Raw genomic sequence first — 21,883 nt, 5'->3', positions numbered from 1 at the left:
TGGAGCATACTCAGTTCTTACAGCAGGCACGTAGTCACCAGCATTTATAGAGATTTTACGCCCCCTTGTGGACGAAAACATAATTGGACACCTGTTCAGACACAAGTCAAGTTTGTTTTATTTATTTATTTAATTTACACAAAACTGTTCCCATAGGACTGTATTACCATCTTAACATCTAAGCCAATAAATGATTTCCTGTGTAAAGCCTCCTCATCAGCCAACGTATAAGCAGTGAGTGCGTGTTATTGGATTTTTTAAAAATATATATTCTAGATCAAGTGCCTGAAACCTTCAAAATTCTTAGTCAGTTTAAATGTTTCTGAACAATCTTACAGAAAGGCACATCAAGAGGCAGGATTTAAAACGTTAAGTAGCAAATATATATTAAGAAAGCTTCGAAACACAAAGAAAATTAAATATCAATCAGTGAAAATCAACAAAATGAGAGGTTTGTGGTATTTCTTGTGTGTTTCATATTTTATGTATAAATTTAAGCAGCACAGCAAGTGTTTTGTGACAGTGATGCTGTGCTAATTCCATTTTTTTTTTATTTTTTTAAATGTAATAATTTTGAATAACAGTGGAAATATTTTCATCGTTTTTTGTTTGTTTTTATCTGGTCCAAACGGGCTTCCGTAGAATGTGGCAGACGGGGGCTTCCAGAAGTCCCTCTGTTTATTAATTAGTTATTCATGTCTGCCCTAAATGACATTATTGCCAAATTTAAACGTCATATTATTGAATGACGGTATTTTACACGAGAAAACTAAATAAATCCATTTGCAGCACAGAGCCTCTGTCACTTGACCACACACTGAACGCTGAAAAGTTTAAAAAGATTATTTTTCTCGTCGCACTCAAAACTTGATCTGTTGTTGGAAAGTTTGCCTCTTGGATATGTTAACAACCAAACGTTTGGGTTACACCTGACCACCTCGAACACTATTCATATACAGACCTTTTTGATTACTTTGCCGGAGCACAACTGTTACAAGGAGGAGACCACCTGTCCCTGCTGAACAAGTGGCCTCTGGCTGACCCCCTGAGACCAGACACCTGCTGTGTGGAGTTTCTGCAGGTAAGACATCTTTCATTATCACGGCAAATGTATTCATTCATCTTCTTAAACGCATAAAAGTGGGTTTCAGTTGACAATGTGCATATGCTCTTGGTAAATTGTTGAATTGACAGCTATAATGTTTGATAGCACTTTAGCTAGCCTTTCATGTAAACTCAGTTATGGATGATACGCGTAAAATTATTTTTAGATGACCAGACTGTACTGAAAGTCCACGGACAGGTGAGGAATGTGTCGACAGCTGTGTAGTGATTTTTAAATACTGTTATTATACTGTTATTTTTGTATGAAGGCATCCATTTTTATTTGTTTAAGGTCAAAAATGTAGTGAAAAAGATGGCGACTGGGCCTTTCAAATCCTCTGTGTGCAGCTCAGTCTGCTGCTGTGGTTGTTGAAACTGAACTTAAACGTGTCATTATAAGTGGATACCGTCAGAAATACCTGACAAATGCGCTAATTTATGGGCAGTTGTAGCTCAGCGTGTGGAGCAGGTCGGTTAGTGATCGAAGGGTCGCTGGTTCAAATCCCAGCTCTCCCGAGCTGAGGGGTATGTCGATGATAATGAACCCCAACTTGCTCCTGATGTGCAGTTGGCAAATTGCATGGCAGCCTCTGAGATGATCTGGTGACTTGTGACATGTCCAGATACCCTGCCCTCGCCCAGAGACAGCAACACACTCTGACCCCATAAAAGGGATAAAGTGGTTACAGACAATGGATGGATGACAGACTTCTGATGTAAAATCATCATCTGTAATGTAACTTGTGGAGAGTAGTTTGCTGGAATCAAAATATGGAAATACTTAAGTAGACTAACTCCTCGGTGTAACATACTGAACTTGAGGTACAGAAACAGAGTTCAAAGTAAAACTAGTTTCAAAGTGTCATTTAACAATCAAAATGAATTTTGATTTATTATTTGCTCCATGTGAAGCCAAAAACATAGTGAAAGTGAAAATTATTGAAAGTAACATTGTTGAGTTAGGTAGTGCAAAATATTTTGAGGAAACAAGGTATCCAGAATAAACGAGTTCAGCAGTCTGATGACATGGGGGAAAAAGCTGTTATTGAGCCTTGTGGTCCTGTTACATGTTACATAGTTAAATCTGCAACAAATCATCTCTTTTTTTCTGAACTAATCCTTTTTTTTCCCCCCACATCTGCTGTCTCTCTTCTGGAAGAGTTTCCAAAGACCAGAAAACTCCACTGACAACCATCCCTGCTGCCGAGATGGACAACCACGTTCTGTTGGGGATAAGTTGGGAGATGTTTTGTTCTCTTGTCTGGGACTCCCTTATGGTCTTACTGGACAACCAGCTAATCCCTTCACGTCCTCCTCCCAACCCTACTGGGCTGGGACTGAACACCCAGCATCAGCCTGTGCCTGAACCCAGTCAGTTTGGAGGATATGGTCCATGTCACCCTGGGGCTTATAGCCAAGCACAGGTATGATATTAGGCACAGATATCATTAGAGTTGATCAGTTTCTGCCATAGGAGAAGGCTATTAGTGCAGGAACAGTTACAGCTTTACAGGACAAACACGTAAAATCTGACTTTGTCCTGCAGTTCCAGTTCAAATGTCCCTTAGAGAAATGGCAAATTTTAGAATCAGTCAATGTAAAGTGAGGCTGTGTGCTCTTGAGGCTCAGTCGTATATTTTGAGAGGGCTTAGGGTATCAGACTGAGGAAAAGTACACGTTAGAATTAAACACTGCAGGTGAATTACATCAGTAAAACAGTCAAATTAACCATCATTTCTTTTAGTGTTGAGACAGTCTATCGTTGAAATTTAAATGGCAAAGCAAATTCATAAAAAGTTCAACAAAAACAAAAGAAAATTATAACAGATTAACTCATGTCACATTTTATGAATTCAGTATTTTTGGTACATTGAATGGCATTCATTTATTCTGGCACTTCCAGGCCTCCACAGAACAATGCAGACATATCATGGCCGAATGCTGAAGACTCTGTCAGGAGTCAAGGAGCATACAGAAGACATAAAACAATGACCGGGCAAAGAGTGAGGGGAACACAGAGACTAAATACACAGACACTAATGACATGACGAGGAACAGGTGAGGAAAGAGAGGAGGAAGGAAGCCAGGTGTGATAATGAGTGGGAGGAGCACAGAGGAACAGACACAGGAGGGAACAAGACAACAGACAGAGGGAGCCAGAGGGGAGAACTTAAAGGACACATGAGGGCATGGAAAAATCAGAACATGAAACACAAGACAAGGAAAAACAAAACACATAACACAACAAGACATAGAAAAAAAGGACATGAAATCAAAACCCAAAACCAAAAACCAGATACAAGGACAACACCAACAGGAGACATGACACTCTCCAGATGTGTTTTAATCCCACAGATGCGACAGCGGCTCATTGAGAGAGTTATTATGATTTATTGAAAGGGGAATCCTGACACCTGGAGGACACGTGACACCATCACAGCTCATCTAACAACCTGTTCTGTGTGTGTTTGTGTCTCCAGTATAACAATGTACCAGTGATGAGGCTCGCTGAAGGCTTTGACCACAGCCCGCAGTGTGTGGGAATGATGTAAGTAACACACCAGTGCAAACAAACACACCGGTGCTGTTTGCAATATCAAACACACACACACACACACACACACACACACACACACACACACACACACGTCTAATCATCGGTGTATCTGTCTTGTTATGTGTGTAGGAATGGAGAGCCGATGAGGTTACATTTTACACGTCTGGTATTTTTCTGCTCATCATAATGTTTCCACAGCGTTAACAAGAGCTCTCACCCTGTCTTTGTGCTGTAGCAAGAAAAAGGCTGAAAGTGAGCAGGAGGATGACGGGCCATACATTAAAAGGCCGCCAAATGCCTTCATGCTTTACATGAAGGAACACAGGCCCCATGTCGAGGAGAACATTAAGAGGATGGGAAATGGGGCTGTGAGTAAAGTCCTTGGAGAGAGAGTAAGTGTGACAGTCAGTGGAACAGTCTAAATCATCACCTCTTTACACCTGGTGACCGACACCATTAATGAGAAGCTGTGTGCATATTTGTGTCTGTAGTCAGTGTGTGCTGTGTGTGCTGTGTGTGTGTGTGTTTGCTAACGAACAGTGTGTTGTCCGTCTGTCCTCAGTGGAAGTTACTGTCAGCGGAGCAGCGGGCAGTATACTTCAAACAGGCTGACAGAGAAAGAGAGCTCCACGCCCTGAGAAACCCCGGCTGGTCTGTCGGCCAAAACTATGCAAGTACACACTGCTCACACACAACTCATACATCACTAGACAAGAGTCACTGCAGACTGTGTTTATTGGCCGATGTCAGATGGAAAATGTTAAAACGTGTTTGGTGTTGTGTAGGGCAAAAAGAAGAAGAGGGAGAGCAGAAAAGCTTCTAAAGGTGAGGACTGTCATGTGACATGACAAAAACTAGAAGACATCTGATTGGGTAACAACATTAATTTTACACACAAGGAAATGTATTTTAAGGTATTTAGTTCAAGTAGTTCAACATTTTGGAGCTGTTTTACTTTGTTTATATATGTGGCAGACCCTGCCACCTTTCCATCTTCAACCAGTATTCTGGGACCTTATGTTCCTCTGAGAAGAGCTTGTTTGTATTAATACCTCATTCCCTGAATTGCCCCTGAATTGTGCATCTTTACAAGTTGTGACTTGTGAAGTTACAGAAAACTTATCTGTGTTTCTGAAGGCCACAACCTCACAGAAAACTTGCTCTGGAGGAGCAACGCCCCCCTCAGACAGTCCCGGTCCCGTCACAGATCACACCAGGAGGCAGCCGTGGTGCAGCTGCAACAGGCACAGAATACAGTGACCGTGCATGTGAGTGACATGTATCACCATGTATCGCCCCGCCTCCTGGCTGAGTGTTCTAGAAGCAGCAGTCACATCTCTGTCCTCCCCTGCAGGACCCACACGGAGGCCAGACAGTCAGAGGGTGTGGAGCACCACCCAGTTCCTCCACCAAGTCATGGCCACCATATTTAATCAGCTCAATGATTAATTTTCTTCATTACATGGTAAATATACAAATAACTTTGGTGCATCACACTGGCTTATTTTTTTTTTCTATATTTTGTTTTTTCACAATAGAGTTTTACTAAATTGTAAATACAGAATACACAAAGCTGTGTTTAACAAACTTGCTGTAATTAACAACTTGATACATGAGACAGACAAGAGCCAAAGCTCAGAACACTAGTGATGTGCGGTTCATGAACGAATCGTTCAAAACTCAAGATTCTTTTTACTGACTCGGGAGTTATGAGACATTGTCTCCGTTAACTGACTCACCGCTGCTCCCGCCAGCTAGACGTGCCACACAACTGTTATTCTAACTGCAACTGCGTAAGTGTGTGAAGCTAATTGCTGTATTAGCTTTGTGGCTGAAGCAACGGCTCTGGTCATTATTTCAACTCAGCTCCACTGTCTCTTCTCCCTTCTGCCCCGAGCTGAGCTGTATCACAGGCTGGTACAGAAAAAGACCGATTGACTGACCCAGTAGCTCCAGCTCACTGTTCACTCGCTCTCCCTCCCTCCCTGCTCCCGTGCTCTCAGAGAGCAGTGTGCTGCTCCCCTCCATTCACGGGAAGTCTCTGACTGACGGCGCAGAAATGATTCTCAATACAAAATCATGCTTGTCTTGCAAATGTATGTATGTAAATAAAAACTGAAAATAAACTACAACCATGTTGCTGTCCCTCTCCTGCAGTTCCGCCCCATCACGTTATTAATTAGTGTGAATGCTGAAGGCATTCACACTAATTAAAATCAGGTACCGTCTGCTGTCTTCCAGAAATTTAAGCTCAAAATTAACATTGCGGCTTATGGGGCGGCTTAGTGACTTCTTGTCGCTCCAGGGCTTCATACATCTGAAATGAGACTATGATCTGAAAGCCAACAAGTTTTCCTACATTTCTATGTATACATTGTCCATGTTGAGTGAAAGGTTTTGGATGGAAATCAAGCTGAAGAGAATTTTTTTCTCACTTTTGGAGCTGCTCTACACCCTGGGGTGCAGCAGTTGATGATGTCACGCACTCCAGCTCACGCAATACACACCCATTATTAAGTCAGAAGACGGGCTAAAAGTTCTTCAAACTAAAACTGTGATTAGTCCAAAATCGTACAATATCTTTAAAAACTGAATACAAGCCCAGTAGTTCAAGGTTTTGTGACTCTTTTAAAGTTGGAATGGTGTCTCTAGCTCAAAGCATGAGGGAGAAGAAGAGGCTGAAAGTCGAGGATTTTTGAAGAGGATTTGAGGCTTTTCCCATTTGCGGCAATGTAAAATTTTTTTCATAAAAAGCTGACTTTATGAAAATGTTGAAAAGCTGAAAAGCAGAAGGCTGAAAGAGCTTAAATAGCTGAACGTTTTAATAGCTGAATGGTTTCAATAGCTGAACGTATGCTGAAGTTATAGCTGAATGAAATTTTAAAAAATCCACATAAGGATGAATGGACAAAATTTTGCATAAAAAGCTTAATATTTCAAAAAGTATAAAAGATAGTGTGAATATACAGACGGTACTACTGATGTGCGTACGGGCCAGGACACTATTATACTTGCTTAGCTATGTGATCATGTGCGGGCTGACTCATACAGATAGTCACAATTTACACACACACACACACACACACAGGCAGACACAGATAGATAACGGGAGCCAGCCATAACTACATACTGTGACAAAATAACTCTATTTGTGCAAACACATAAGATAGGGGAGATGCTCAAGGACGTTCCGTCAAGACATGGGAGTCATCACAGGCTATGCATGCGGACGGAGAGCCAATCCTTGCGCTGATCACACGCTGTGCATGCGGCCACCACACATATCATTAGCCAATTAGTGACAGATACGAGCAACACATACCCATCAGTAGGCGTAGCGAAACAAAGGCTTATAACACTGAAACCCCTAGACACGAGTTAGATCTGTTCTGATATTTGCTATTGATGCTATACTGAGCTGATCTCCACTCTCTGCAGACTGTGTAATAAATGCTTATTCTTTTCCTCAATTCTCTGGCTGGTCTTTTACTGCATCAACGGACTCGGGTGAGGCGAGTCAGCATTCAGGTCATAGGCCATTCATAGGTTTCTTTTTCTCTGAGTCGCGTTGTGGAGCCACAGGCGTGGATACGTGTAACGTTCATTCATTAGTAACATGAGGTGAACGTCGCCGCCATTTTAGGGTGCGGCTCAGAATAGGTTAACAATTAACCTGTAGTTTGTTGCTAGTTCTGCTCCGCGTCTTAAAGAGAGAGAGAGAGAGAGACGCTCCTCGCCGTCAGCCGGGGGGTGGTGCTGTCGCTTTTTTTATTTAACTTTGTTCCTCTGGTGCGCCTCATGGGCTCTCGCAGTTCAGAGTGCTGTTTCACAATATTAAGAACTCGCCAAAATGTGGACAAAAGCCGTGGTTCAACAATCCTCCACCGATGGTGATTCACACAGAGCGAAGCAGCTCCACCTTCAAGAAGATCTGCTGTGTAATTCTCACAGAAATCCAGCGCTGCCGCTCCTAAAGAGGCGTTACGGCACACGTCATGACGTTAAAGGGGCTCTCCCCGGCATCCCCCTGTCAATCTGACTCTCACTTGAGGGGACGGAGGCTGATTTCTGGGGGAAAGTTCAGTGACATCTCGGTCTGGAGGGCTGACCATCGCGGTGATTTATTTTCATCACAAACACTTGGTCAGTTAATTTTTTACCAGTGACTAAAGCCACAACCAAATGCCAGTGTGTGCTAGTGTGAACAGATAAGCCGATGGCGCGGAGTGGGGGCGTGTCGGTCGACGGTCAGTTTACTACACAGGTCCTTCAGTCAGCTAAATACAGAGAAATGTCCCACAAAGCAACATTACATGAATGAGAAAAAGTAAAGTAGTAACTGTAACTTATGAGGAAAAAATACCACAGATATACGTTGAGAAGGGTCTGTTCTCTTGTCTGTCCTACGAACTCTTCATCACATTTCTGCCAAAAAGACAGCTTCTGTCACTGGCAAAAAACTTAAACTCGCCGAGTGTTCGTGATGAAAATAAATCACTGTGATGGTCAGCACTGGCTACGTGTCCGCTGCGTTCCGGCTCTAATCCGGTTTTGCTCTGCGGTCTGCAGTCCAGTAACTCCCACCAGTTTCGTATTGAGTCCGCTATGGCGCAGTACGGTAGACGGCTGGCGTTGCGAGGCTGAGGAGTTCCAGCAATAATCACTAACGACTGCAGTTACAGGTATGTGTTATATTGTTATTTCAGTGCTTGACTTCCTGTGTGCTCGCTACTAAATTCAGCTGAATTGCTGCATCGTGTTCCTGCATCCACCAGATACAGAAGTCCTACGTATCTGTTCGGAGGGCTCCGGACTGCTGGAGCTGAGCGGCAAGAATTTCTGCTCCCCGCTTATGTGGGTGTTCACCGCTTGGCTCCATCGCTCAATGGGTCACCATTCAAACTTTAGATACCATGTTTGCTTTGACGCCACGGGGCAAAGCGCACAGCCCACTCTCGCGATTCCCCGGCGGGGAATTGTCTAGTTTTTAATCCTCCCTTGATATTTTGGCAGTTAACTCGTCCCACACCGTTGAGTGCACACAAACAACAAATACATCAAAACATGCAGCTCGATCTGACTCGGTATGCTATCATTCAGTTTACCAGAATATTTTTTTTTTCGCAATATTAAGTCACAATGAACTGCAAAAGATTTCCCATAAGGAATGAATGGGACAAGGTCAAAAAAGTTGCAAATCTGTAACATTTTTCAAGTATCTCCTGCTCTGGCATACATTCACCTAGCAACACCATTCAAACTTTAAAATGTGCATAACACTCCAAATGATCAATGTGGGACTCAACTTTTGCTTTAGCTTTAATACTTTTTTCATCACAGGGCAAAGCACACAGCCCACTCTTGCGATTTCCCGGCGGGGAATTGTATAGTTTTTATTTAAATTTATTTTTTTAGTTTGCTTTTTATTTCAGTTTAGTGTCAATTAGTTTAACAAGTGATTAAGTAGCTTTAGTTTAGTTTTTATCTGGAAGTTTAATTTAGTTAGTGGGCTGTGCCCGCAAGCCCACTATGGACACCTCTATATCAGAGCTATATTGCTCATGCGTCTTTTTATTTAGTGGGCTGTGCTCGCCAGCCCACTATGGACACCTCTATAGCAGAGCTATAGGGTGTCCATAGTGGGCTGTGCGAAGCATCCTCCCGTGATTTTTTGGCAGTTAACTTGTCTCGCACCGTTTGTCACACCCAAAGAAAAAATATATCAAAACGTGCATCTCGATCTGACTCGGTATGCTATCAATCAGATTTTTGAAATTTACGTTGCGATTTTTTAAACTTACGTCGCGAAAAACTGCGACAAATTTCCCATAAGGAATGAATGGGACGATGTCAAAAACGTCGAAAATCTGCAACGTTATTCAAACATCTCCTGCTCGGGCATACATTCGCCTAGAGACACCATTCTAACTTTAAAACGTAGGCACAAGTTTCGACTACTTAAGTTGTATTTGAACTTTTTTCCTACGATGTATAGTTTTTGAACTCTGACCCTTTAGTGATTTCGGGAAAATTCAGGGTTTTCAATGAATGTGTATGGCGGAATATTCGTGGAGCAGAGTGCAGGAGACCAACTGACAGAGACTAAAAAATTAGTTCAGAAATTTTCTCTTTCCGTGACGATCCTGGCCACAAATTACGCTCAAAAACAGTGATATTTTCCAGAGTTGTAGCCACACTTGTCTTCTCTCTCACAATGTGTCTGCTTTTTCAGTCGGATTTACGGTTTTTGAATGATCTGCCTCTGACCGACCAGAGATGATCACCGTGGCAACCGAGATCAGCTGGGCCAACAGAGAGAGTCTCTCTGTCTGTCTCTGTATCTGTCTCTCTCTCTCTCGTTCTGTCTCTCTCTGTCTCTCTCTCTCTCTCGTTCTGTCTCTCTCTGTCTCTCTCTCTCTCGTTCTGTCTCTCTCTCGTTCTGTCTCTCTCTGTCTCTCTCTCTCTGTATATCTCTCTGTCTGCCTCTCTCTCTCTCTCTCTCTCTCTCTCTCTCTCTCTCTCTCTCTCTCTCTCTCTCTCTCTCTCTCTCTCTCTCTCTCTCTCTCTCTCTCTCTCTCTGTCTGTCTGTCTGTCTCTGTGTCTCTCTCTCTGTCTGTGTCAGGTTGGGGAAAAAGGGAAAACTATGGAAGGGAAGGTGGACCCAAATGCAGTTACTGGAGGCAAGATAAGGAGAACAAAAAGCGAGCTTTATTGAAAAGCTGTATACAAAAAACCAAAAGCGGACGAGCAGGGATGAAAAAACAAAGTAGCAACTAAGAACGAGAAAAAAGTAGCAAAAGAAAACATCCAGACAAAGTACAACCCAAAGATTCAAAGTTCAACTTAAACATGGGAAATTCAAAATCAAAACATACCAAAACGGGGCAGAAGCATGAGCAGGATCAGGATCAGGAGCAAGAATCAGGAACATGGAACAAGGGTACAGAAAAACAGAATTCACAAGACAGAATCCACTAGACAGAATACAATGACTGGGCGAGGAGTGAAGGAAACACAGAGACTAAATACACACACACTAACGACATGACGAGGCACAGGTGAGGAGAGAGGAGGAAGGAAACCAGGTGTGATAATGAGGGGGAGGAGCACAGAGGAACAGACCAGGAGGGAACAAGGCAACAGACAGAGGGAGCCAGAGGGGAGAACTTAAAGGACACATGAGGGCATGGAAGATCAAAACAAGAGACACAAGACATGGAGAAAGCAAAACATAACACAAGACAAGATACAAGGATGAAAATCAAATACAAGAAACCAAAAACCAGAAACAAGAACAAAACAAACAGGAGACATGACAGACTGTCTCTTTCTCTCTCTCTCTCTCTCTCTATATATATATATATATATATGTAATTATTAATGTCATTATTAATCAAGTATTCTAATTAACATTGATGTTTTGTTACTGTATTATATTATAATACATTCATAAAAATAAATATAAATAATGGATGCAGCAAAGTATGGTCATCCGGAGTCTGTGTCAAGTGCACAGATTATCAGCCATCTCATTGGACAAATCACCTCGGATACAGATGACCAACAACACAGGAGAACTCTGATTGGACAGTTGTGCGTGCATTATTTTTGGCCTTGATATAAAACCACTATCAAGTCACTTGCTGAAGGTTCATGAGGATAGCACCATAACCACATGGCAACATGGAAGGAGTTGGAGATCATTTTGCAAAGCGGCTGACAATGGATGAGCGAGAGATGTCACTTGCTGAGGCTGAGAGATAATATGTTTGCACAATGCCTTATTCATATTGTATTTTTATAATTTGTTTCTTTCTTTAGTTTTTATTCGGTGTGATATTTTTTACTTAAAAGAAATAAAATCCTTCAATACATACATGCAGTTTCTGTGTGAGTGTATGAAAACTGATTGTGAAATTGACTGCGGTGGAGAGGGGGTGCCGGCTAAAGTCTTGCCCAGGGCATCAAATTTCTCAGGGTCGGCACTGATCGACCCCATGGCCCTTTAAAACACACTGTTCTCTCTACCTCTGTCAGCATGAAGTTTGGTGCTGGGTATTTAGAAGGTGTGTGTAGGCCGCCAATTGTAAAGTTGCGCATGCTAAAATAAACAGCAAGTTTTAGTCACATATAGCAACAAACCACGATTAAAAAACACAAGTGAATTTTTTTTAAATAACTTTTGACCAGATTTACAGCGATATTTGTGAACTTTGTGATGTCTACTGAAAATATAATGTCCATGTTAAATATGAATAAAAAATCTAAATCTAAATGTTAAATATTTAATCTAAATGTTAAATCTAAATCTAAATGGTAAATATTGCATCTAAATAATATATGAATCTCAAATATAAATATAAATGTTAAATATAAATATATTATATTATTATAATATTTGTATCTACATTTTTTTATTTAAGTTTGCAATATAACATATTGCTGTAAATCTGGTCAAAATAACATCAAAAAATTTGCTGATGTTTTTTAAACGTGGATTGTTGCATTTATTTAAGCATGCACAACTTTACAATCAGCGCCCCAAAATATGTGTGCAACTCTTGAATTACTCCACCAGTGAAGTCAGTCTTAATCATTGTAAGAAAACAAGGTACAGCGGATACAAATAATATACAGACATTGAATTGAAGCTCATTATTTTTTGTTTTATTTTTATCCACTGATTTTTATTTTCAATGTGTTATTACTTGTTATTATTAACTATAACTATATCATTATTACTATTATTAATTCATTTATTTTTTATTTTTTAAATTTACTATTTGGTGGGGGAACTGAAGCACTCGGAGAAAACCCACACAGGCACAGGAGAGCATGAAGGCCTCCACACAGGACAACTGGGATGTACCCAGGACCAGTGAGGCCACAGTGTTCAGCACCAGGTTATAATGGAACCCACTCATGTTCTCATAAGACCCGTCCTACTTCACCTCTGATTGGTTGGCTTCGATGATTGCGTTTTCTATGCTTGCGTCAGTTTTTTAACTTAACTGGTGGGGGAACCGAAGCACTCGGAGAAAACCCACACAGGCACAGGCGCTGACTTTCCCTTGACTGTCTCAATCAATGAAGCCAACCAATCAGAGGTGAAGAAGGACGGTCACATTACCACACTGAGCCATGGCATGAGGATGTTGTCCTGAGGTGGTGGAGGGACAACTGTCAAGGTGAAGGTGGTTTGCAAAGGAAGTGAAGTTTTAGATGTCAATCGGTGTGATGCCATCAGCATCATAAGGTCTCACAAGACGGGCCGTGTCATCATCCGTACAACGATGTGGCTTGCTGGATGCTGGTGATGGTGATGATAGGATAACGTCTTCTGGAAGGCTGGGTGGCTGACTGTTATCGAGGGCTTCCTCCGGGACATCTGGGGAAGCTCTGGGACTTTGGAGGATTGTTTTCCGTATCCAGGAGGTGGCCCTCTGCCGTAGTGGTTTTGTTGCCTCTGTGAGCCGTTCCTTGGTTTCTCTCAGCTCTTCTTTTAACTGTGCCATCTCTTTCATCTTAGCATTCAAAGTGTCGATGTAGAAGCTTTTGTCCTGACAAAATTCGGCATTAGCTTTCTCATGTTTCAATTGCATATTCTTCACTGTGCCATGTATCTTTGCACAATGACAGAGCCTTCTCTCGAGGTTGGCAATTTGGTGAATATACCCCGCCTCGGTGTGTTTATCCAACAGATTGTGATGCTTCTTGTCTATGTAAAGTTCTTTGAGGGCGATGACTCTGCTTTTTAATTTATTGTGGTCGAAGAGCAGAGGCATGCATGTCTGAAGGTCCTCGAGAAATCTTTTCTGAAAGGTTTCCAATTTATGGACTCTGTCCTTCAGTTCATTTAATCCTGGCCCCATACCGTCATTTTTACTTTTAAGGATAGTTATTAGTTTCGTTTGTCTCTGTTCTTTCAAATCAGCCTCTTTCAGCGCTTCCAGTGCTTCTATGCGTTCAGAATTTGCATTTAGGAACTTGCCATTTAGAATCTTGTTGCTGTTGGTTGCATCACTTAATTGAACCCTCAGCAGGGCATTACATTCCTCTTCTCTAGACAAAAGCTTCCTTAAATCAGTCTTTTCCGTCCCTATGATTGCGTACTCCTTATGTTTGTTTGCTATAGCTTTGTCTTTTTCTTTGATGGTTTCCTCCAGACAAGAAATCTTTTTTTGAGCTTTTTTGGCATCATTGTTAAGATCTGTAATCGCCTTACGCATTTTCTCTGTCCTGTGTATGAAATTCTGGTGGGCAATGCGTTTGTCAAAAGCAGTGGCCTCTTTTGTTTTTATTTCTTGTGACTGCAGTGTTTCTATCATCTGTATTGCCTCATCTCTTTCTGCAGTGACTTTGTGTAAGGCCTTCTTTTTCGCCTGCTCCAACTCACGATACTGTCTATCCTTTAAGTTGACCTGGCACTGAAGTTGGTGAACCTGCTCTTCAAATGCTTTGCATTGCTGCTCCAGCCTACCACGAAGGTCTGCCTCCATGCAGACTTTTTCTTCTTTAAGGTCTTCATGCTGCTTTTTCATTTCCATCAACGTTTGCTTGTGACTTTCGTGACATTTCTCCAGCTCTTCTAAGAGTACAGAGTTATGTCTTTTATAAGTGTCTTTAAACACTTTGTCAGCATTCCCTCTGGACTTTAACGCTTCCTCTAGTTCTTTCTCTCTCTTTGTTGGGGTTTTCAGCTGAAGCTGCAGTGTGGAGACCTGCTCTTTCAGAGACTGTATTTGCAGGTTGCTACGAACACAAGATTCCAACCACTCCTGTCGTTCTTTCTTGTGCTGTTCTTCTGCTTGACTTAGCATCCAGCGCAATTTCTTTTCTGAATCTGAATTCATTTTTGAAAAGTGATCTATATCTATCTATCTATCTATCTCTCTATCTCTCTATCTCTCTATCTATCTCAAAGTAAGTAAAAAGCTCAGTAAAGTAAACAGTGCTAGCAAATGGTGCTTCTCAGACACAATAGGTGTTGACTGTAACGCAATGTACTGTCAGATGATATAGTGTCTGTTTGTATATCACCTATAAAATGTCTGGTAGAATGTTAACGTGGCATGTTCAGTGTGTCTTTGATTGAAAGCAAAAGATCAAAGACACACACATCATAATCTAGTCATAGCAATGATGTAACATTCTATAGAATGTTAAAGAATGTAACATTCCGTGTTCTAATGGTGTGTGTGTGTGTGTGTTTGTGTGTGTGTGTGTGCTTGTGTACTTGTGTGTGTGTTCAGTTACATATGTGTTTGTATTGATAAACCCATTTATTACACTGAAAATACATTCAGTGTACTCTATAGACACAACAAGTATATAAAGACATACTTGGCTTAAGTCAAGAGATCTCAACTTGCTAAAAGGTTTGTTTGACATCTGGAGGAACCTTCATGCATCTGAAAAAGACTGTACCCACTACTCAGCCACTCACCAGGTTCATTCCAGAATAGACTTCTTTTTGATGAACGTTACAGATAGACACGGGGTGAGGGAATGGTCCATAGGAACAGCAGATATATCAGACCACAATGTAATTTATTTAACTATCCATATGAATGGCAGACAGAAGAGTACACCATGGAGACTAAGTACCAGTGTTCTAAACAAGGAAACTATTGTTAAGGAGATTAAGAAAGAAATTGACGAATGCATAAAGGATAATATAACTGGTCAAGTGGACCCAACCATTATACGGGACACAGTTAAAGCAATAATGAGAGGGAAACTCATTTCAAGAACAGCTTATCTTAAAAAAGTTGAAGAGATCAAAGTGTGATGAACTAGAGAAAATGCTGAAAAAAGTAGAGAAGCAACAACCAAAAGATATGGACAAAGGGTTGAAAAAACAGATTAAAGAATTAAAAGATCAAATAAATAATATTCTGAATGATGAATTGGAAAAGAAACTGAGACTCACTAAACAAAGCTTTTACGAGTCAGGCCCAAAAGCAACAGAAATTCTAGCAAAACGCCTCAGGGCTCAACAAATTAAAATTACATTACATAAAATTAGAGACCCTATAACTAATAGAATAACTAATGGGCCAGATGAAATCCATAAAATCTTCCAAAATTCCAATGAAACTCTATACTCGCAGCCCTGGAGATGACGAAAATGATGAATGAATTGCTCCCATCACAAAAAAAGAACTGGACACAGCTATCAGTAAATTGAAAGCAAATAAATGTCCTGGAAGTGATGGCTTCCTGAATTAATGGTATACAATTTTTAAAGGAGACCTCGCTCCTGTTATGTTAGAATCACTGAAGTGGACTCTAATAACAGCTGCGGCACCACCATCTTGGACAGAGGCGGTGATATCAGTCATTCCAAAAGGGAAGAATAAAAAACTGTGACTCATATCGTCCAATCTCTATATTGAATGTAGATTACAAGTTGCTTATATATATCATCACTAAAAGAATTGAGCATCCCCTGCTCGACTTAATTAACGAGGATCAGACAGGGTTTATAAAAGGACGCCTAACTCAAGACAACATCAGATGAACTTTGCAGATTATAGAACAGTTTAATAAAAAACATCTAAGTGCGGCCCTGGCCAGTTTAGACACAGAAAACGCCTTTGACAGGGTCTGTTGGCCCTTTCTGTGCCGAGTGCTAGAGAGGCTGGGCTTCAGTGGTCAGTTTGTCAGGTGCATACAGGCTCTTTACAGAGACCCGGCTGCTGGAATAAGAGTCAACGGCCATCTGACAGGCAGTTTTAAGCTATTCAGAGGTACCCGCCAGGAATGCTGTCTTAGCCCCATAGTTTTTGCGATACTCATGGAGCAGTACCAAATCTAAGGGGAACTATTATGCTGCCCAGATGAGATACGTTAATAACGTAATATTAAACATATATTCATTTGCAAATCCCTTACCAATATCTGATCTCAAACCAAAGCACAATGTCTCAAAACTGAATGGATTTGCCATTTTAATTACCCTTTCCATAAAAGTCTTATTTGTTTTCCTAAAACATAATAATGTTTAGCCTTGTTTTCCCCACAGGACCTCCAAAAGAAAATCCATTGTGCAGGCACTTTCAAGAATGTTATCAAATTCCTCTGCCCAAATTCTCTCTCTCTCTCTCTCTCTCTCTCTCTCTCGAAGGTGTACTTTTCCATCCTTTTCATATAAACTGTGTCCTCCCTGCTTAACTCCTTTAGCCCATAATACAACTCTGAGATGTTCCAAAGACCGTCAGACTTGTATGCCATCCAAGGTTCCTTTTTTGTTCAGCTGTGAAACCTCTTAACATCCAGACAGCAATCAAAATATTCAATGTTTTGGAAAAGAAAAGGAAAAGAGTGGTGTGAGCTCATTGCTGACTGACAAGAATGGCAGAGAAAGTACATCCACACTGTTCATTACCAGCTGTACCTAGTGCATCTTAAATGGCTGAACTCTGGAGGGCTACACACAAAAAGACGTTGGTGGCTCAAGGGGTGAAACGACAGTGAGCATTGGAGTGGCTGTTCAACGATGGCGACACCTGATGGAGTCAAAGGCCTGTAAACGGACACTATGGTAGCTGTCTCTGTTGGACTGGTAATGTGCTGGCTTGCTTTAGTATAGGAAATGTATTATTACTCTGAATAATTTAGTCAACATAGCTAAAATTCACTCTTTATGTTGCTGTTGTATGTATTAGCCCAACACTAACACCATTAGCATTGTATGCTTGTAGCTATTATAGCTAGCTAGCTATGATAGACTACCCTCCATATGAAACACATTGACACTTAATGCCACGGTTACACGCCGGCCAACGTCTGCACGTACTGTGGATCTAATCCAGGAAGCAGTGTTCCCTCATGCACTGACACCCTGGGCTGTTTGGATATTAGCCAGGCGAGCTATATGTGAGGGGCGGACTAATTCTTGAGCGCTACACATGTGAAAGGCCAAGTCCACTGTTGGAGGTTATAGGAAGATTGCAAATGTCTGTGAATATAATTTGCATTGTATTTGCAAGCTGATGGCCTCAGATGGTATTTATTTAACCACAGTAGAATGCGGGAAACATTGACCATAATTGCTGCACACAACGCACCGACAATGCTACACATCATGTAAGCTTCCCAGAAGTCTAATCCCGCGCTTCTGTTTATGTTTTTTTTTGTTTTTTTTTTTGTTTCTATGCCCCACAAGAAACATTCAGATATAGCTTTATGTAAACGCATTCAATTGTACCTTTATGTCCTTTAGTTTTTTTATTTATCCATATCCAGTTTCCAGAATGCTGAAGGCATTCACACTATTGTTCTTCTGGAATTTATCTTTATCTTTATTATTAGTGTGAATGCTGAAGGCATTCACACTATTGTTCTTCTGGAATTTATTAGTGTGAATGCTGAAGGCACTAATCTTTCTGCCCTTTTCATCTTATTAAAATATTCTTTACAGAAATTTAAAGGACATCACCATGTTCAGAAAACTCTCTCCTGTTATTCATCACAGTTTGGCAGGCGTTTGCCCATTCATTTTCATGGGAACATCGTCATCTTCAGCTCTGCTGCTGCTCCAGCATGTGTGCAGCCATTTTAAGCTCTTTCTGCCCTCTTACTCTACAACTTTTCTGCCTTTCCAGTATTTTTTCACCGTTCAGCCCTCTTAAGCTACAGGTTTTTAACCTTTTCAGATATTCATCTTCTGGCCTTTTCAACTCCTTCATTTTCAACTTCATATTCGGCTATGAAAATGTTACACTTTTTAAACTCTTTCAGCCCTCTTCAACTTTTCTGTCTCTTCATCTTCTTAAAATATTAATTTTTCTGCCATTTCAACTCCTTCAACCATTCTGCTTCCTGTTCAGCTATGGAACTGTTCAACTATCAATATGTTCAACTTTTTTTTTCCAACTTTTCGCCAGGACGTTCTGCAGAGAGCGTTTCCGAGAGCGTTTCAGCCTTCAGCATTCACACTGTATTTTCGCAGGAAATACAATTTTTCTAGTAATATTATTCTTCTTCCGTACGTTTTTTGGCTCGCTTCTTCTCCTACAAATCTTAAGCTATTAAAACCATTCAAATATCAAAATGTGCAGCTTTTTTAGAACATGATGGCGTCTATTTTTCTTGTTTCTACCTTTTATACTTTTGGAAATATTCAGCTTTTTATGCGAAATTTTCCCCATTCATCCTTATGGGGATTTTTTCAAATTTCATTCTGCTATAACTTCAGCATACGTTCAGCTATTGAAACCGTTCAACTATTAAAACATTCAGCTTTTTAACCTCTATCAGCCTTGTAACTTTTCAACTTTTCAACTTTTTCAGAAATTTAGATTTTTCCCAAAAAAAATTAACATTGCCGCAAATGGGAAAAGCTTCAAATCCTCTTTGAGCTAGAGACACCATTCCAACTTTAAAAGAGTCACAAAACCTTGAACTACTGGGCTTGTATTCAGTTTTTAAAGATATTGTACGATTTTGGACTAATCACAGTTTTAGTTTGAAGAACTTTTGGAGCGACAAGAAGTCACTAAGCCGCCCCATAAGCCGCAATGTTAATTTTGAGCCTAAATTTCTGGAAGACAGCAGACGGTACCTGATTTGTCTCTTGCGTTTGTGCCCTCATTTCTCACTTTCCAGAAATAAAAACAAGATCACCGAGTTCGGCTATGTCTCCCCTCACTCACCATATAGATATTTTGGCCCTAACAGTTATGGTTTTTTGTAAAATCGCAGGGGTTTGGGAGGCATTTTCCCATTCATTCTTATGGGGACAGCGTGTGTATCTGTAGAATGCGTGTGTATTGCGTCAGCTAGAGTGAGTGACACAATCACTTGATTGGAGAGCAGCTGGAACACTGGAGAGAGAATTCTCTTCAGCTGGATTTGGATCCCACATCTTTTACTTTACATAGACGATGCAGCCATTTTAAGCTCTTTCTGTCTTTGAAGTCTTTTCTCACCTATTTATGCTCTTGTTCCCCTCTTACTCTGCAACTTGTTAGCCTTTTCAGTCTTTTCTCACCTTTTTAAACTCTTTCAGATCTCTTATTCTACAGCTTTTTAGCTTTTTCTGATATTCATCTTTCTGCCTTTTCAACTCCTTCAACCATTCTGCTTCATGTTCAGATATGAAAATGTTCCACTTTTTAAACTCTTTCCGCCGTCCTCAGCTTTTCTGCCTTTTCATCTTTTAAAAATATTCATCTTTGTGCCTTTGCAGCTTTTTTATACATTCTGCTTCATGTTCCGCTACAGAAACTGTTCAGCTATCAATTGGTTCAACTTTTTAAGCTCTTTCTGCCTTTAACTTTTCAACTTTTCCAGCTTTTCAGCTTTTTCATCTTTTCAGCAGTACATTCAGCAGATTTCCCTTCGGCCTTCAGCATTCACACTGTATTTTCGCAGGAAATACAAATTTTTCTAGTTATTCCTGATTCCGTACGTTTTTCAGCACCTTTCTCCTCCTACAAATTTTGTGCTATAGAAACCATTCCAGTATCAAAATGTGCAGCTTTTTAAGTACATTACTGCTTGTATTTTTCTTTTTTCTACCTTTTTATACTTTTGGAAATATTCAGCTTTATCTGCAAAATTTTGCCCATTCATCCTTATGGCGATTTTTTCAAATTTCATTCTGCTATAACTTCAGCATACGTTCAGCTATTGAAACCGTTCAACTATTAAAACGTTCAGCTTTTTAAGCTCTTTCAGCCTTGTAATTTTCAAGTTTTTCAGAAATTTAGATTTTTCCCAAAAAAATTTAACATTGCCGCAAATGGGAAAAGCTTCAAATCCTCTTCAAAACTCCTCGACTTTCAACCTCTTCTTCTCCCTCATACTTTCAGCTAGAGACACCATTCCAACTTTAAAAGTGACACAAAACCTTGAGCTATTACCGGTGTATTCAGTTTTTAAAAATATTGTACAGTTTTGAAATCATCACAGTTTTAGATTTGAGCTGTTTTAGCTCCTCTTCTGATTTTATAATGGGTGTGTATTGCGTCAGCTAGAGTGAGCGCGCACCAACTGCCGCAGCCCAGAGTGTAGAGCAGCTGGGAAAAAAGGGAGAAAAATTCTCTTCAGCTCGATTTGGTTCCCACATCTTTTACTTGACATAGACAATAGAAGTAGAATAGAAATGTAGGAAATCTTGTTGGCTTTCAGCTGATGGTCTCATTTCAGATGTGGGACTTATGGTTTTGGATTTAGAAGCCCGAGAGTGACAAGAAGTCCAACAGCTCCTCCATAAGCTGCAATGTTAATTTTGAGCCGAAATTTCTGCTGAAGAGCAGATGGTACCTGATTTGTCTCTCGCGTTTGTGCCCTCATTTCTCACTTTCCAGAAATAAAAATAACATCAGAGTTCGGCAATGTCTCCCCTCACTCACCATATAGATATTTTTGCCCTAACAGTTACGTTTTTTTCTAAAATCGCAGGGGTTTGGGAGGAGTTTTCCCATTCATCCTTATGGGGATTTTTTCAAATTTCATTCTGCTATAACTTCAGCATACCATAAGCTTTAGAAAACATTCAACTATTAAAATGTTCAACTTTTTAAGCTATTCCAACCCTATACTTTTTTGCTTTTTAACTTCTTTAGACATTTGGATTTTTCTAAACAAAATTTAACACTGAAGTAAATGGGAAAATCTTCAAATCCTCTTCCAAAGTCACCAACTTTGCACCTCTTCTTGTCCTTCATACTTTGAGCTAGAGACACCATTCCAGCTTTATAATGTGTACATATTTTGGCCATAACCATTACAGTTTTTTCAGAGATCGCAGGAGTTTGTCAGGCGTTTTCCCATTCATCCTTATGGGGACATTTTCATCTTTGGCTCGGCTCCTGCTCCTGCTTTATCCTTTTTCAACCCTTTCTCACCTTTTTAAGCTCTTTCTGCCCTCTTACTCTCCAACTTTTGGGCCTTTTCAGTCTTTTTTCACATTTTTAAGCTCGTTCAGCCCTCTTTAGCTACAGCTTTTCAACCTTTTCAGATATTCATCTTCCTTCCTTTTCAACTCCTTCAAAAATTCAACTTCATGTTCAGCTATGAAAATGTTACATGTTACACTTTTTAAACTCGTTCAGCCCTCTTCAACCTTCCTGTCTCTTCATCTTCTTAAAATATTCATCTTTCTGTCATTTCAACTCCTTCAACCATTCCGCTTCCTGTTCAACTATCAATATGTTCAACTTTCCAGCTTTTCGACTTTTTCAACTTTTCGCCAGGACGTTCAGCAGATTT

The 21,883-nt window shown here is 40.5% G+C and overlaps 2 protein-coding genes across 4 annotated transcripts; one reads left to right on the top strand and one right to left on the bottom strand.

Annotated features, from left to right (window-relative positions):
* The first annotated feature begins 3,367 nt into the window (after window positions 1-3,367).
* Window positions 3,368-5,982, top strand: LOC119007829 (transcription factor 7-like 1-B). The gene is made up of 7 exons (XM_037077754.1): window positions 3,368-3,652; window positions 3,897-4,053; window positions 4,224-4,331; window positions 4,447-4,486; window positions 4,799-4,929; window positions 5,016-5,126; window positions 5,559-5,982. The coding sequence occupies exons 1-7, from the start codon at window positions 3,603-3,605 to the stop codon at window positions 5,601-5,603; spliced, it is 642 nt and encodes a 213-aa protein (XP_036933649.1). The 5' UTR covers window positions 3,368-3,602; the 3' UTR covers window positions 5,604-5,982.
* Window positions 5,983-12,399: 6,417 nt separating this feature from the next.
* LOC119007862 (serine/threonine-protein kinase MRCK alpha-like) lies at window positions 12,400-14,692 on the bottom strand. 3 transcript variants are annotated; one of them, XM_037077795.1, is made up of 2 exons: window positions 12,787-14,692; window positions 12,400-12,612 (listed from the first exon to the last, which is right to left on the bottom strand). In XM_037077795.1, the coding sequence occupies exon 1, from the start codon at window positions 14,512-14,514 to the stop codon at window positions 12,880-12,882; it is 1,635 nt and encodes a 544-aa protein (XP_036933690.1). In that variant the 5' UTR covers window positions 14,515-14,692; the 3' UTR covers window positions 12,400-12,612; window positions 12,787-12,879. The 3 variants fall into 3 exon arrangements, with proteins under 3 accessions (XP_036933690.1, XP_036933691.1, XP_036933692.1); XM_037077796.1 differs by having other exon boundaries at window positions 12,797-14,692; XM_037077797.1 differs by having other exon boundaries at window positions 12,400-12,618; window positions 12,800-14,692.
* Between the last annotated feature and the right edge of the window lie 7,191 nt (window positions 14,693-21,883).

The sequence above is a fragment of the Acanthopagrus latus genome, chromosome 18 (genome assembly GCF_904848185.1).
Source record: "Acanthopagrus latus isolate v.2019 chromosome 18, fAcaLat1.1, whole genome shotgun sequence".
NCBI classification, from domain to species: Eukaryota; Metazoa; Chordata; class Actinopteri; order Spariformes; family Sparidae; genus Acanthopagrus; species Acanthopagrus latus.
Note: the sequence above shows the minus strand (reverse complement) of the source record. Positions and strands in the feature narration are given on the sequence as shown.

Bases quoted from the DNA above. Each gene is read 5' to 3' on its own strand.
- LOC119007829 (XM_037077754.1), top strand. From the start codon at position 3,603: ATGAGGCTCGCTGAAGGCTTTGACCACAGCCCGCAGTGTGTGGGAATG. The intron at 3,653-3,896 runs GTAAGTAACACA...TTTGTGCTGTAG, and splicing joins CCGCAGTGTGTGGGAATGAT to CAAGAAAAAGGCTGAAAGTG. The intron at 5,127-5,558 runs GTAAATATACAA...TTCTGCCCCGAG, and splicing joins TTAATTTTCTTCATTACATG to CTGAGCTGTATCACAGGCTG.
- LOC119007862 (XM_037077795.1), bottom strand. From the start codon at position 14,514: ATGAATTCAGATTCAGAAAAGAAATTGCGCTGGATGCTAAGTCAAGCA.